Source organism: Cydia amplana, chromosome 2 (genome assembly GCF_948474715.1).
Source record: "Cydia amplana chromosome 2, ilCydAmpl1.1, whole genome shotgun sequence".
In the NCBI taxonomy this organism is placed as follows: Eukaryota; Metazoa; Arthropoda; class Insecta; order Lepidoptera; family Tortricidae; genus Cydia; species Cydia amplana.
In genome coordinates, this window is record NC_086070.1 from 22,519,257 (window position 1) to 22,536,373 (window position 17,117).

Below are 17,117 nucleotides of genomic sequence, written 5' to 3' on the forward strand. Positions count from 1 at the left end.
TCTTTCTGATAATAACAGTGTAAACAGTGTTAATCATTTAAGTGAAGGCATTGAATTTATCACTCCCTACCATGAGACCAGAAAAAACAGCATTTCATTAGTACTTAGGTACTATCATGGTACCTACTATTAAATTAGCAGCGTTCGTAAACGACAAACTGTATGAGGGAAATGCATGCGCGAGTGATAACAAAATAATATCGTTCTAATATCAAAATGTACGTTCAAATTGGTCTCGAATTGGAACTTACACATTGTTGTCAAATTTTGACATCATTCACTCGCGCGACTTGCGTGCGAGTGAGGGTGCTGCAAGCTACGAGTAATAAAACATTAATTACTAAATTGTATAGTTCAAATACCATCCCGGTCGCTGTTTTATTTCACCTGTCAAAACCAGAGGCCAAGTCCGCCAAGTGCCAATCTCCACTGCCTGCCACAGAGTAATCACTAATCACCTTACGGTCGCGTTAGATTGGCAGCCGTGGCCGTAGCTGTCAGATTTGGCGCCAAGCCAGTGACATGAACCTGTTGATAGCTGCACTTTGGTATGCTATGCTTTTGCATGCATTGATTAGAGGCTTTTAACCCGAGTGCTGTCAAGGTTTATTTCGTGTGGCCTTGAAAATCTAATTTGAATAATGTTAAGTTCAGGGACCACCCTATTCAAGACCGAGAAATAAGTACTTGAGAGTATACGCCGGAGAGGCCTGCCTGCCGTAAATTTTTCGTCGAATTACGAATACTCTGCCGATAGTTGCCTGCTGATTGGGAACCAGAAAGAAGCAAATAAACTCAAAGCTCGCACGGATGGAGATATGTCAGAAACAAAAGTTATGCAGGAAATTAGGAAACATTACGCACATAACACTAGAAAACTTTCGAAGTGCTCCATACTTCTCAAGAACCAATACAGTTGACCCCATCTCCCAAGTGGCAATCGACAGATTACCGAGGAAAAATGCTCTTAGCGTTATTTTTTATCACGTCATCCATGCGACCTAGTTCATTATTATCTTCATGCGTGCACGTAATACATATTCATGAGGGTTGAAAGCCAAGAAATGCTCTACTTGCACGATTTTTACGTCCCACTGCTGATCCTGTGCCAACGTTGTTTGGCGGCGATTAAGCTATGATTCATATTAATTTAAGCATTGTATAAAACCTAAGCCTTGGTATAAGTATTGTGAAGATTTATTTAAACAACATAGGTATTGGCCTGTAGTTAAACCCTCAGCAAAAAATACTAACCTCCTAATTTAAAAACTTATTTCACAATGAAACAGCGTTCTGCTGTGCAAATCAGAATTTTTGAAGGACGTATTTTTTTGAGGGTCAATTAAAAATATCTGTGATTATATCCGTGTAAGATATCCGCAGCGCAGGTTTCGTTAGGGGGCTACAAATCAGCAACATACTTCTTGAAATTCTTCAACGTAAAAAATATTTCTATTGATTATCAGACAGAGGATACTGTTCAGGAATAATGCGTCAGACCATTCATTTTGCAGTAAAATATCAACCTAAAAAATTTACGCTTAAAGATGACATCTTATTGCAAAATTAATGTGGGTTGACACATTTTTATTAAACAGCATAGTTAGGTTATATTGTGATACAATAAATATTCAGAATTATGTGTTATGTTGTGTGATCATTAAAACAACCGTAACTTTTTAACGATTCAAAGCTTTCTACGGTCACGCATGGTCGGATCAATAAATTGCTCATTTGTTTTGTTCAACCATTTCTAAAGGAACTATAGACGTATGTATATCAAACACACACACACATACATACAAAACACAATACATGCAAATGCAAAATTATCATCTATTTCCTATGCAATAGTGACGTTTTCCGCCTACGTGGGTAAAACGATCGGGCCACACAAACAAACGCCCTTTGACCCAGTTTGAACAATTATTGGCTCCTTAAACAACGTCTATGTTTGGGAAAGGGGAACGTGGCATAAGTAACTAGTGGGTATATAGTAGTGATTGAAATAAATGATATCTTTGTGGAGGACCTACTGTCAGATCAGTATAGCCAAGATGCCAATCGTTTGCGCTGCGAAACGACAATGACAGTTGCGTTTCGTTTGCTACGGAGAGTATACGATTGGAATGTTGGCTAAGCATCCAGAGGACCTAACTCACACTAAGCAATATAGGGAAAGAATCCAAAATTAATATAGGTACTTGCGCAGTAGTTAATTGGTTAACGTACAGCCGGCATGTTGGCAAGTCCAACAAAACTTTTTACTTTCGTTACCATAGAAACCATAGTAACATTGCCTTCACATTTTTACACCTATACGAATAGTACGTGTTAATTTTCTGTTTTTATATAAAATATAAGTATTTGTGGCTACAAGACGGAGTTTCTGTTCTTCTACCTCTACGAACCAGCTACAACCACCGCACCGCTGAACATTGGTCCTTCGAGCCAAGGTGGCAATAGCTATCGCTACGACAACGAATCGCTTTGTCTCTCTATCACTCTTCCATTAGTGCGACAGTGACAGTTGCGTTTCGATCCATACGGAGCGTAAGCGATTGACATGCTGGCTACGCACTCTGTTTACGGTTTATTCAATGTCTTACTTAACCTCGTCCTGCCCAATGTAGGTACACTTTATTGGTACATATAAGTATTATGTAGTTCCAGGTCAGAAATTGTAAAATAGTAATTAAAGTCTCCTTAATAGAGGCGATAGGGCAGAATTCTAGTTCCTTAAAATTGGTTGGGATGGGAAAGACGATTGACGAATTTTTCATTGCTTAAAATTCGAACGTTTCTTAAAATTCACCTTATTTATGATTACTTACCTACTTACTTGTTTAACTTTTCAACAAAAAAATTCTACAAGAAGGATTTCTGAATAAATTGGGCTTAGGAAATGTGTTACTTTTTAAGATAAACTTTTCCTAAATCTCGGCAGCCCTCATTTGAATATTTTATGTAAACAACAGCATTCATGAACCATTTTGTATAAAGTATAAGAAATGCGCGGGCTCTGATCTGAACAAATAAAAAGCAAGACGGGAGTCGGGACTGAATACCTACTCGCTTTACTTAGTTAATCTATTTTCAATTACGAGTTAAATCTTTAGCAATAAATAACCCCTACGCTTTATACTTAAGTATAATAAATACTTGTTTTTCAACTTTCAAGCATAGTAAAATGAATACATAGGTCATACTAAACAACTTACTGTTTACTATTAAACTAACACCGAAATCGTGAAAACAAATTGGCTGAAATGTACGTATGAAAAATTATTGTATACATTTAGGGCCTTTTGCACCATCCCACTAACCCGAGGTTAAGCAGTTAAACCGTTAACCCAGTGTCAAATTGTACTGGTAGCCATGGTAACTCCAGGGTTTAACCGGTTAAACCCGGGTTAGTAAATGGTGCAAGTGGCACTTAGTCATCTTCAGACTACTAGTTAAGTAGTTACCTACTTCTTATAATAAAGGCTGAAGATGACGCATTCTGCAATGTGCGAGTGACGTATGGCAAATGGGATTATAGGCTGGTTCAGGTGTCTGGTTCGATAATGTATCCCTGTTTTTTCAATACCTACTCACCGCCTGTCAAAGTTCTGAGACATAGTTATAATTGACTATGACTGGATAACTCCAGTGTACTACATATCACTTAAAAAAGCGGCCAAGTGCGAGTCGGACTCGCCCATGAAGGGTTATTTAGGTGATTTATGACGTATTAAAAAAAACTACTTACTAGATCTCGTTCAAACCAATTTTCCGTGGAAGTTTACATGGTAATGTACATCATAATATATTTTTTTTTAGTTTTATCATTCTCTTATTTTAGAAGTTACAGGGGGGGGGGACACATTTTAGCACCTTGGAAGTGTCTCTCGCGCAAACTATTCAGTTTAGAAAAAATGATATTAGAAACCTCAATATCATTTTTGAAGACCTATCCATAGATACCCCACACGTATGGGTTTGATAAAAAAAAAATTTGAGTTTCAGTTCTAAGTATGGGGAACCCCCAAAATTTATTGTTTTTAGGGTTCCGTACCCAAAGGGTAAAAACGGGACCCTATTACTAAGACTCCGCTGTCCGTCCGTCCGTCCGTACGTCCGTCCGTCCGTCTGTCACCAGGCTGTATCTCACGAACCGTGATAGCTAGACAGTTGAAATTTTCACAGATGATGTATTTCTGTTGCCGCTATAACAACAAATACTAATAAAAGCGGCCAAGTGCGAGTCGGACTCGCCCATGAAGGGTTCCGTATTTAGGTGATTTATGACGTATTAAAAAAAACTACTTACTAGATCTCGTACAAAACAATTTTCGGTGGAAGTTTACATGGTAATGAAGATCGTATATTTTTTTTTGTTTTATCATTCTCTTATTTTAGAAGTTACAGGGGGGGGGGGGGGACACATTTTACCACTTTGGAAGTGTCTCTCGCGCAAACTATTCAGTTTAGAAAAAAATGATATTAGAAACCTCAATATCATTTTTGAAGACCTATCCATAGATACCCCACACGTATGGGTTTGATGAAAAAAAAAATTTTTGAGTTTCAGTTCAAAGTATGGGGAACCCCCAAAAATTATTGTTTTTTTTCTATTTTTGTGTGAAAATCTTAATGCGGTTCACTGAATACATCTACTTACCAAGTTTCAACAGTATAGTTCTTATAGTTTCGGAGAAAAGTGGCTGTGACATACGGACGGACAGACAGACGGACAGACGGACAGACAGACAGACAGACAGACAGACAGACAGACAGACATGACGAATCTATAAGGGTTCCGTTTTTTGCCATTTGGCTACGGAACCCTAAAAACAGAATAAAATAAAGATTTAAGTGGGGCTCCCATACAACAAACGTGATTTTTGACCGAAGTTAAGCAACGTCGGGCGGGGTCAGTACTTGGATGGGTGACCGTTTTTTTGCTTGTTTTGCTCTATTTTTTGTTGATGGTGCGGAACCCTCCGTGCGCGAATCCGACTCGCACTTGGCCGGTTTTTTTTCTTTTTTTGTGTGAAAATCTTATTGCGGTTCACAAAATACATCTACTAACCAAGTTTGAACAGTATAGTTCTTATAGTTTCGGAAAAAAGTGGCTGTGACATACGGACGGACAGAGAGACGGACAGACAGACAGACAAACATGACGAATCCATAAGGGTTCCGTATTTTGCCATTTGGCTACGGAACCTTAAAAAGGTGGATGTCTTTAATCTTTGTATGGTTGAATGTATTTTAACATTTTAGTGTTCCGATAGATAAAATTACCAAAACGGAACCCTTACGAGTATAGTTCCGTCTGTATGTATGTATATTGTATATTGGTGTGTTTATTTACTCGTATTTGGTTGCTTCTGAACTATAAACAATTGCATAATTGGATCACTATTTGAGAGAAAAATGTTTTCTTCCTAAATACAAAATTTAAGAAACAATTTTTTTTTGTCTACGCTACGACATAGAGGGATACCGAATTTAAGATATTTTGGTGTGTTATCGCGGTATATTTGCCAAGTTTCATTTTGATTCCCCATGCTCTTTCAAACAAAACGTCTATAACAGTATGTTTTCCAAAATTCGCGAGTAGCAAAAGGAACCTCAGTTCTATTTGATTAAAGCATAATTTCCCAAAGCATAATACGTGGTAAAGTTACATTGATGTTTCATTTGGGAATTTCGGTCCCTCCGAGAGACGTTGACAAACTTTTAGTAGGTATTAAATCTGGTTAGAAGGGAGGTTCGACCCTTCATGAAAACCTCTATTTCTGTAGAAAGTCGTACTTTTGCAGGTAAAACGAGCATTTACGTCTTTTTGTGTACGAAGTATGTATAACGTGCCTCATTTTATGGACGATCCCAATGGTAAATGAACTTTACTGTTAAGATCAATCGGGCAGTTTTAGAGGTAGCTACTACCTACTTTACGATTAAGGATTTGTTAAAATTGACTCTTACCCTCTTACTTACTATCTTCGATGATGTAATTGACTGTGATAAGACAGCATATTATAATCGTATTTTCTGACATTATTAAAAATGGTCATCTTTAGATGGTTTTTCAGTATGGTGGTTAAGAAGTATTACGCAGTACGCGCTCTTATTGCGCTACAGATAAGATCGTGTCCATGGACCTAGAATATTACGGACGGACTGTCACCTAAGACAAACTGTGACACTGCAATGGCGGACGGTTTGAATGTGTGCGTGTAGACGAGTGTTACCATGTAACACAAATTCTCCCCTAATGGTGAAACAATTATTTTTAATATCGTCCTTGTTTTCAAATAAAAAAATTGGGACAGTTTTACGTTAGACAATAAAAAAGCGGCCAAGTGCGAGTCGGACTCGCCCATGAAGGGTTCCGTATTTAGGCGATTTATGACGTATAAAAAAAACTACTTACTAGATCTTTTTGAAGACCTATCCATAGATACCCCACACGTATCAATACGTATGGGTTTGATGAAAAAAAAATTTTTGAGTTTCAGTTCGAAGTATGGGGAACCCCAAAAATTTATTGATTTTTTTCTATTTTTGTGTGAAAATCTTAATGCGGTTCACAGAATACATCTACTTACCAAGTTTCAACAGTATAGTTCTTATAGTTTCGGAGAAAAGTGGCTGTGACATACGGACGGACAGACAGACGGACAGACAGACAGACATACAGACATGACGAATCTATAAGGGTTCCGTTTTTTGCCATTTGGCTACGGAACCCTAAAAAGGTGTGTACGTATCTGATTTTATAGGTCTTGAAATTCGCAATATTGCACAATTACTTTGTGCAAACATTATATTCAATACCTAATGATATTTAGCATCGTAATGAAATCAGTTCGTCAGGTTTTTTTAATTTATACATTTAACTTGAAACATATCTGGTTTTCAACAAAATAATTATAATACATAACAAACAAACGTTAACTATCAAACATCCATGTAAGCGTCTAATCTCCTTAGTATCGGGAAATTACCATACCGACCTAGTTTGAAATGCACAATCAATAATTTAACCATCTACCTAAATGATCTCTTAATACATAATGATTTAATAAGAAGGGTATCAATTACCCTACTTTCGGGAAATTACCCTATTCATGTTACTGGTCACACTCCCGTTTTGCAGTTTGATAATTTATAAACAACAAATTATCGTGATTTTACGTACTAATTGATAAACTTAAGTATGAAAAGTTATTCCGTGACTTTTTTTCTTTCGATCGGTACAATTCTAGCAGGATTTAACTACGCATGCCGGCATATTTTATATTTTTCTTCGACATGTTTACTTCAATGACGTTTCGATTCGTCTGACGGCAAACTGGTGGATGTGGGCTGTCAATGTGTGTGTGTCACTCGTAAATACTATGAAACTGGTGGATGTTGGAATCACAGTTGTGTTGTAAGCGAAATTCTGTCCGTAATATTATAGGTCCATGATCGTGTCAGATATTTTTGCGGCCTTCGTTGTGTAACATATTAATGCTGGTGACTGTACCTACAAAATTAACAGTAGATATACTTCAGCGTGTATTCAAATAACATAGTTTTGCGTTATAAAATACCGAACCGACGCGAATGTATTTTCCTTCCATTCCGGTATTTCCGGTTTAGACAGGAAGCGTGAAAGAGGTCCCATCTAGGGGTTAAGGGGTTGGAGGGTGCTCGTCTCGTCTCGGAGGGTTGCAAAGATGGAGAAATGGATAGTGTTACTATCAACATGCCCAGTTACAATGTTATGAAAACTTAAATGTGTGTTAGGAAGAATGTGTGTTTTATAAGGAAACCGGAATGTCATTTAGTGGATTTTGTTTGAGGGATCTGTTTTCTATCTGTTTGACAATGAATCTTTTAAATTAGGAATTAGTACAACGCCCTCGATAAGTTTTTTAAGTTTAAACAATTAGTGAAAACTAGTTTTAACCAAAGGACTTTGCAAAAGCTACTCGAAGTTTTTACTATTTAGTTAAAACGCGTTTTCACTGATGCGATACGGAAAACTAGTTTTAACTAAGTAGAACGCATTTTCACTAAAAACGGGTTTTTACGGTAACATACACTTCCACCATTTAAAAAACCACTATGCCATCTTTCTGTTCTCTCAAATTACCTCCTTATAAATAAAGTCTACAGACATGAGTACGGTATGGCATGTATTAATATTGTTTGTCAGAAAATAGGACATTATAAAGGGCCTTATACAAACATTCCCGAAGGATTCCCCCTGAATCGATGTCAAGCCTAGCATGCAAATGAGTCGCTTACTGGGGCGTTCCGCAAGGATGGATGCTCGGACGCTTACTTTTCCTTCGCCGTTCGATGTCCTTGGAATTCATCCTTGGAATGGTATTTTTTTAATGCATGTTAATAATAAGATGTAATTTTTTTTAAAGATGTGTCCCGCCGAGTTTGTTGCCGGTCCCATATTGGGATACCCTCCTCCAATTGAGGGCGGATTTAAATCTTCTCGGGGCAGAGGTGTAGGGTTGGAGCCGGTTAGCTTTATTTGACGTTCATAAGCGCATTGTAATTATGCCTACTTGAATAAACTATCTTTTTATCTTTATCTTTATCATCCTTTAGTTCTTATTAATAGGTGGAATACTTATTTTTTAATGGCTGACGTCATTTAATACGTGCTCTATTTAATGGAAGAACATTTTAAAAGAGCTTTGACTATAGGTGTTAGGCTTGTACGTATTTGTAGATCTTTAAATATATCTAGAGGGTATACAACGGTGGTGGTAAAAAAAATTGCTTCTTTTCACCCTTCAACATGAGAAATCGATGGAGAAGAGAGAAATATTATTAAATTCTAAAATAAATTTCACTGTAGGTACATGATAGAGAGATTTTGACGACCGGTCTGGCCTAGTGAGTAGTGACCCTGCCTGTGAAGCCGCGGTCCTGGGTTCGAATCCCAGTAAGGGCATTTATTTGTGTGATGAGCACAGATATTTGTTCCTGAGTCATGGTTGTTTTCTATGTATTTAAGTATTTGTATATTATATATATCGTTGTCTGAGTAGGTACCCACAACACAAGCTTTCTTGAGCTTACCGTGGGGCTTAGTCAATTTGTGTAATAATGTCCTATAATATTAATTAATTAATTTATTATCTAGGTCTAGGCTAAAGAACTGGTTATAATTAACCATCAAATTTAATATTTATTTTTATTGCTCTCCGTTTCTAATAAATTTGTCGATAATGAAGCTCTTAGATGATGAAGTAACCAAATTTTGATGGATAAAGCGTCTCAAAGATGTTCTAATTAACGATGAAAAAGTGATCAAGTTGTCTAAAAGACGCCAACAAGAATTACTTAACGTCATGAACGTAATAAATTAAGAGATCTCGACACCAGCGCTTAATTAATAGACGCTGACACACCGCGCGCCGTAAGACACGTCACATCGTTGCGTGTACGCTGCGTCAAGTTCCGGTCTATGCGGTCTACCTAGCAATGTGAAAGTTGCAGAACATTCTCAAAAAATTCAAATATTTCTGGAAACTTTCATGGTAGAATTATCGTACAAGTTTCCACTTGGAACTTAGAAAGTTCCCGTTCAGATTACGGATTATTTATTACTCAATGTTCTTAAATGGGGCATTATCTATGAAAAGGGACCTTATTGTCGATGGCGCTTACGCCGCACAGCGTCGCGCGGCATTGTATTTATATCGGAGCATCGTTAATAATGCCGTAAGCGCCATCGACAATAAGGTCCCTTATCATAGATAACGTCACAAATGTTGACGACTTATATAATATTTACCTCACTCATTGGCGTCTTTGGCAATAAACGTGCAAAACAAAATTCCGCGTAGGTACATATTTTTTGGCACAATTGCAATTTTTGAAAATTCTCTTTGGCACTAGTGTCCGACCGAAGGTTCGGTTTCGGTTTCGGTTTCGGCCAGTTTCGGCCAAAAAATCATGTTTCGGCCGTAGTTTCGGTTTCGGCCAAAAAACGGCCGAACCTTTCGGCCGGGCTGAAACATACGCAAAGGTACTTCGTTCTATGAAACTAAACTATGTGACAAAGACCAAAAGTTTTGGCACAAGTAGGACAACAATATTAATACATATATGTACTGATTTAAGTATACAGAAATTAATCGGTTTATTATTAAACACAATTCCACTAACGATGGGGCCACTGAACGGTCGACGCAGTCTTAAGAGGCTGTCAATACCTAAAACGCGCACACTGTCTAATTGTATCGTAGTAAATGAGATAGCATTGTCGCATGTTACTGGGCCTGGGCAAGGGAATAATAAGAAAACTCATTATCTTCCTCGCGTTATCCGCATGCGGTTATACGCGTTATGGAGCATGGGGTCCACTTGACAACTAATCCCAAGAATTGGCGTCGGCACTAGTTTTTACGAAAGCGACTGCCATCAGACTGACCTTCCAATCCAGAGGGTAAACTAGGCTTTATCGGGCTAGTCCGGCTTCCTCAATGGTAAATATCATATGATATTTCGTACATAAGTTCCAAAAGTACCTGCGGCCTTTGGAATCTTTGGATTGAAAGTCGCACGCTCTTACTTCTTACTCACCGCTAGGCCACTAGCGCTCAAGGGAATAATAAGAAAACTATTGAAATAAAAATAAATGTGGATTATTTGTGTAATATTAGGTACTCGTTAGCGGTTTAGGTATAAGTAAATGTTTTGACAAATTGATTTTAATTTCAGACACATAAGTCAAGAAATAAAGACATTAGAACCGTTTAACGGTGATTTTAAGACCAATCTTTGCAATTATTTTCTATCGAGCCGATGTCGTTCAATCATGTATCGAGTGCGGCCACGGTCTTAAAATATAATAAATATTAACATATATAGGTATAAATATATTTTTTGCTTTACTAAATCATATACTTTTTCTTAAAACGGGCTACCTGCGGTTTTCATCGATTTTTGACAAGTTTTGAATCGTATCTCCTACTTTTGCACTACAGATAGATTTTTATAAGACAAACGGCTATCGGTTCTTCAATCTTTATCTCCATTATTGTCTACCGGATTTTGAAAGAAATTGATACTATTTTATGATTTTTTTAAACATTGTCTAAAAGAACACTTTTTTCGTATCCAGATTGCTGTGAAGGATATTACTTAAACGAAATCTACATATTTGGGTTCGTCTTTGACGTGTCGTAAAACGTGTCTAGGGTTTTAATTTTAAACGAATGAACACAAAAGTTATGGCCAGAAAACCAGTTTTTTGGCCTTAAATTGTTCAACTTTGATGCCAAATATCTCGAAGACAACGAACTTTGAAGTAAATATGGAATACTATATTGCTTAAAGCCGTTGCTGTTAATATGATAAGCTACAAAAAACATAAGAAAACTAAGGGATTCAGATCGAAGGTCATTGGCGTGGCGGAGCCCCTTAAGTAACATAAATTTCAAGGACATTGGGTGTTGACAGCCCCTTAACATGAGTTTAAAAGCGGTTTTATGACATTTTTTCAACGATTTTAACAAGTCTTCAAAAGTTTCGGTTTCGGTTTCGGTTTCGGCCGAAACTAGAGCCAAAGCCGAACATTCGGTTTCGGTTTCGGTTTCGGCAAAAAAATATGTTTCGGTCGGACACTATTTGGCACATTGGTAGGTAGGTCTACCGTTTAACTGAGGCGGTTAGTAAGACGTTATTGTGGTCAGCTACGGACTGGTGCTTAAGCATATATTTATACAGGGTGCTTCCTGTAACAGGAGCAATAAATTAAACTTTAGGCTGTACTCCTCAAACTGACCAACATTTGTTCAGCAACTTTTGAAAATAACTCGTATTTATTAAAACAAAAAAAAAAACTTTTGTTTATAAAAATTATTTTATTACACTTTAAAGTTTATTCTAAGACGCAATGTATTGCAAATTTTGTTATGTTTAAAGCGTGACAAGCAACATCAAACACACTGATGTCAGCGTACATTGAAGGCAATATTTATTTTGTATGAAAAAGAGGTAGTCTAAAGGATTCATAATTTTTAAAAGTTGCTGAACAAATGCTGGTCAGTTTAAGGAGTACAGCCTAAAGTTTAATTTATTGCTCCTGTTACAGGAAGCACCCTGTATAGGTATCTTACGTAAATGTTAATGCCTAGTATCATGTAATTTAAACATGTCGTTTTAAAATGAGAGCGTAACTTCAAATGGGAGCGGCTTTTTGGTTTCCCGTGTCTCATACGTAAATCTAATCTATTTAATATTGCAAGCGATGAATGACTTCGAACCCCTGCCGAAAATTGAGTTGTGATATAAATTACCCCTTTACCTGATTTTATTTATCTTTCAGTGTACGTGGCGCATAATAATTCCTTCCGAGTGGAGAGAAGTGGCCATAAAATGCGAATAAAAGTACTTATCTTGTGTCACTGTGTGTAACGTATATGGCTACCTAAGCAACCAGACTTAGTGCATAGATAGTAAAAGTTTCTAAGCGAAGCTATGTAGGATAAGGATATGTCGCTGTAAAGGTACCTAATGAAATTTGGTTTCTGATAATTTAACCATTTGTCGCAGGTTTCATTTATCAAAAATTTTATCATTAACTCAATAAGCTAAAGTCTATTTTTTTATTCCGTAGACTAAAATGACATTTCATAGTATGAAATGACACATGATGTTCATACTATGAAATGTCAGTTTAGTCTACCATGTAGAGTTACAAAGCGGGCTAAATGCCACGGGCCCCTACCCGAGAAGAGGCCCCTACAGGCCGTTAACACAGACCCTTAATGCCTCAATTCAATGAATTTGCCACTGGCCACATTGGTACAGTTAAGGTACGCCACTAATCATCAAAAGTTAGGCGTTGAGAGTGAAGATGCACAGAGTACCCCAGAACGAGTCTGTTGCAAGAGGCAAATGTGGACACTGATGGACATTGCGGGCTCCAGACAGCTTCAGGCCTTTGCACTCCGGCTGATCAAATGTTGGTCGACCTGGATTGTAAAACTACATAGCGGTGCGTCTAAGACATCAGTTGGGCAAGCTGGTGCTTAAATATTTGGCATGCCCTGTCTCCGAGATTAGTATTAGAATACATAGTGCCGAGTAGTCCCGACATAGGAATACCGATGGGAACCGAGTAGCATGGACGTGCTTCCACTGACACATACCGAACCGTGTTATTTAATGGAACATGGTTTGAAGGCTTTTATCTATGCTTACCTACGTTAAATAGCGTTCTTATTCTTATCGAAAATAATTACACCTAGTTCATTCGCTTATAATTTACAAATTTCTACGTACTTTCAGCGAAAAGTGGGTTTAGTTCTAGTTTTAGCCACCAGGATAGTTAAAAATATCGCTTTACTTGAAATACGTGACTCATATACCGAGTTTTGATGTTTCTGAGGTACCTATCTGTACAAGAAAGCCAACACTGCCAAAGCGTTAGGTAGGTAACTAGGTGTAGTACCTATACATTATCTGCTGTCCTTTCATCCCGAGAAAGCTTGTCTAAAGACTTATTTCAGTATATAAGAACCTAAAACCATGTACTGCCTTCGAGAGCTACTAGGATTACAGAAATTTGAAAGGGACTGACCTGGTTTTCTTGATTGAGCAGTTTCAGTTGGTCGTTGATAAGGCTGTACTTCGCGCTCTCCTCCTTGCGCAGCGCCCGCTCCTTCTTCAGCTCGGGACTCCAGAAAGTCTTTATGCTGTGCATGCTGGACCCGAGCTTCTGATTGGTCAATTCCAGCTCCTTCTTGAGGTTCCCCAGCTCCCGTTGGAGATCGGAATTCTGAGATTGCAGCTCTCCAAGGAAGAGGGGGGGAGGTTCGCGCCGGTAGTAGTCATCCTCGGGGGGCGGCGGCGGCGCGTAGGAGCGGTCGTAGTCGCGCTCCAGGGACTGGTAGCGGAGCGGGCGCGGGCGCGCGCGGTGGTGGGCGCCGGCGGAGGCCGAGCGTCCGCGCTCGTCCGGCGCGGGCGAGGGCTCATCGTCCCGGGCGAGGTAGGGGCTGCGCCGCGAGGGTGAGCGGTCTACTTGCGGCAGGCGGCCGCGCGCGCCGCCGGTCCACTCCGACCGGCGCCACTCCTCCCGGCACGGCGGCCGCTCGTCCTCGGCGTATTCCCGAAGATACAGCTTGTCTTTTCACTGGGTCATCTGGACTGCGCGGCGGCGGCGCGGCCACTGACGCCCGGTCGCTGCGCCGGCCCATCGATCGGCGTAGCGCGCGTGCGCGGTGCTCCCACAACTCAGCGACTAGCGATTGATTCACAAGCGGTCTTATCTCGGGTATAGGAAGCGGTTCGTTAATTACTTATGATACAATACGCAGACCGTGCGTAACAGCGGTTGCGGTTACGAGGTGTAAGAAAAGTGGCGTACATCTTGCGACCTTGTGTGAATCGACATCAAATCCTGTCATAACCTTTGTTACCTACCCGCAATTATTGACTTGACCTGTTTAAAATGATGCTTAATGGGTCATGCTCATAATGTAAATTAAAGGGCAGGTCCCCAAAGAAATGAATCATCATTAACTTACTTGCGTTGTCCCGGCATTTTGTCACGGCTCATGGGAGCCTGGGGTCCGCTTGGCAACTAATCCCAAGAATTGGCGTAGGTACTAGTTTTTACGAAAGCGACTGCCGTCTGACCTTCCAACCCAGAGGGTATTAAACTAGGGTCTTATTGGGATTAGTCCGGTTTCCTCGCGATGTTTTCCTTCACCGAAAAGCGACTGGTAAATATCAAATGATATTTTGTACATAAGTTCCGAAAAACTCATTGGTACGACCCGGGGTTTGAACCCGCGACCTCCGGATTGAAAGTCGCACGCTCTACTGCTATAGTTATTGACCAGTATTATAGTAGGTAATTGGCCACTTTTAACAATAAGGTTTCAATTGGCTTGTTTCTATATATGGGTCGTTCTCGCATTTCGTGCAAATCGGTGTTTTCGGAAATTTACCAAAAATGTGGTGGCGTTTTCAAATATCTGTTAATGCAAGGTTGTAACATAGGGCCTAAAGTATATGTCTCTCCAATGAACAATTCTAAAAAGATATGTATTTTCTTTATATGTACAATTAACACCCAATTTTTTCATTCATCTCTACATGTAACGCGTGAATATATAACTTTGACCTACATTTTAACCTTAAGATACTACAAATAGAAAATTCGTTGTTTGTTCAATAAATGACTTATTTAGTTATGTTTTAAATCGTATAATATTAGAAGCTAGAAATAAATAATAAAAACTATACAGCCTTATAAGTGTATGGTTCAAGTAATTTCTTCATTACCGACGCGAGAAATAGATTAGCTATATTTTGCTATATAGCGAGGGTATATAGCGCCTACCGCCGATGCAACACATTGTTCGTCAGTCAGTTGGCCGCGTGATCTCGTAGCGGACGCCCGTGTGCCGCTGTTAGCGAAAATATATACGATCTCTCGGGTCGGGAAGGAGTGTGGTTCTCGTTAGTCTTCATCGCCATCGCGTGATTTATACAGTAAGTAGCAAGTGTACATTATTATAATTATACGTAATGAAGTGTTTTAGTGTCCCCTTTCAGATGGTTTATTCTGCAAAATTAAGGTCTGATGCCAACTGATGTAGGCGACAAAAACTTCCAAAACTTCATTCATATCGGTTTCATTCACTTCTTTTCCTTCTAATTTTACTGGGAAAGGTAATGAATGACTTAAGAAGGTAATGATAATATATTCGAGGCAGTGCATTTAATGGAAAGAGGCTTAGTTATTATAAATATTACGTTGTTATAAACATTTAAAACTGTATATGATAATAGGGGAGCCCAACCGGGGAGCCTTTGTAGTCTAAGATGGTCGACCTTCACCGATATGTCTGACGGATGAAACTTACATATTATGAAAGAAAATATATTCCTGAACATAAATAAATAGGGTTGCTTAAAGAAATATGGTCAAAACTATGTTTAATTATTTTTTGAAAAAAAAATTTTTTTCTTTAAATTTCACCGATCTGTCTGACAAACGAAATAAGTTCCAATGGAAAGTATACAACTTGTACAATATAAATCAACTAGGTTGCCTATCTTTTTCCGGTCACTATTATGTGGTTATAGGGTTGCTTGCGAAAATCCGGTCACAAATAAAGTTTGCCACGCTTTTAAATAAAATAAGAAGGGAAGACTTTTAGCGATAACTCATAAACGGCTTAACTTATCAAGTTCGCTTTAATTTTGTTTGAATGAGTTTATTAAGCACTATTTTTATGATTTTTTTCCATATTTTTTGGATCGATTTTTCAAAAGTTAGAAGGAATAACCGTTTTTTATTCTTTCTAAATTATTATTTCCGAATTGATTGACTTTATCAAAAAATGTTGTTTGCAAACTCCTATTTATTTTTAAAGACCTATCCGACGACACCCCACACTATAGGGTTAAAACGATAAAAAAAAATTACATAGGTACAAAACGCGAATGATTTAAATATATTTTGTCTATGCTAATTTTTGAAAATTTGAAAACTATGTTTTATGTGATATGGTGCGCAGATGATCAAACCGACTTAACAAACACTTGGGGTTAACAATCTCGACTTATAATGATGATAAGTAAATGGTGAATGTACCATCTAGCTTGAACATTATAAGTTGAGATTGTCAACTCCAAGTGTATGTCAAGTCGGTTTGATCATCTCCGCAGTGCTTAAGACACATGTTTTTAATATTGTTGATTTTAATTGGTGTTAATTTTCTTGAAATACAGTTTTTTATATAAATAATAAATAAATAAATAAATATTGGGGGACATCTTACACAGATCAACCTAGCCCCAAACTAAGCAAAGCTTGTACTATGGGTGTTAGGCGACGATATACATACGTATATAGATAAATACATACTTATATACATAGAATATGTTCGATTTCATAAGTTTGTTTCATTACCGTCCACTGATAAAATTACCATCTCGGCCGAATTCATTACCAGCGCGTAGTTCATTACCAGTAGCCTTATTAAATGAAAAGTAATAACGTTACAAAGGTGCCTTTAGCAGAAAAATGTTAATAAATGAATCCACAAATTGACGAAACTCAAAAGTTTACCATTTAAAACAAA

At 38.2% G+C, this 17,117-nt stretch overlaps 1 protein-coding gene across 1 annotated transcript in view; it reads right to left on the reverse strand.

Annotated features, from left to right (window-relative positions):
* Positions 1 to 13,867, reverse strand: part of LOC134660218 (trichohyalin-like) — an 86,791-nt gene extending 72,924 nt beyond the window's left edge. The window contains exon 1 of the mRNA XM_063515946.1: positions 13,601 to 13,867. Coding sequence (XP_063372016.1) covers positions 13,601 to 13,723 — 123 coding nt within the window. The 5' untranslated portion in view covers positions 13,724 to 13,867. The remainder of the gene's footprint in view (positions 1 to 13,600) is intronic.
* Between the last annotated feature and the right edge of the window lie 3,250 nt (positions 13,868 to 17,117).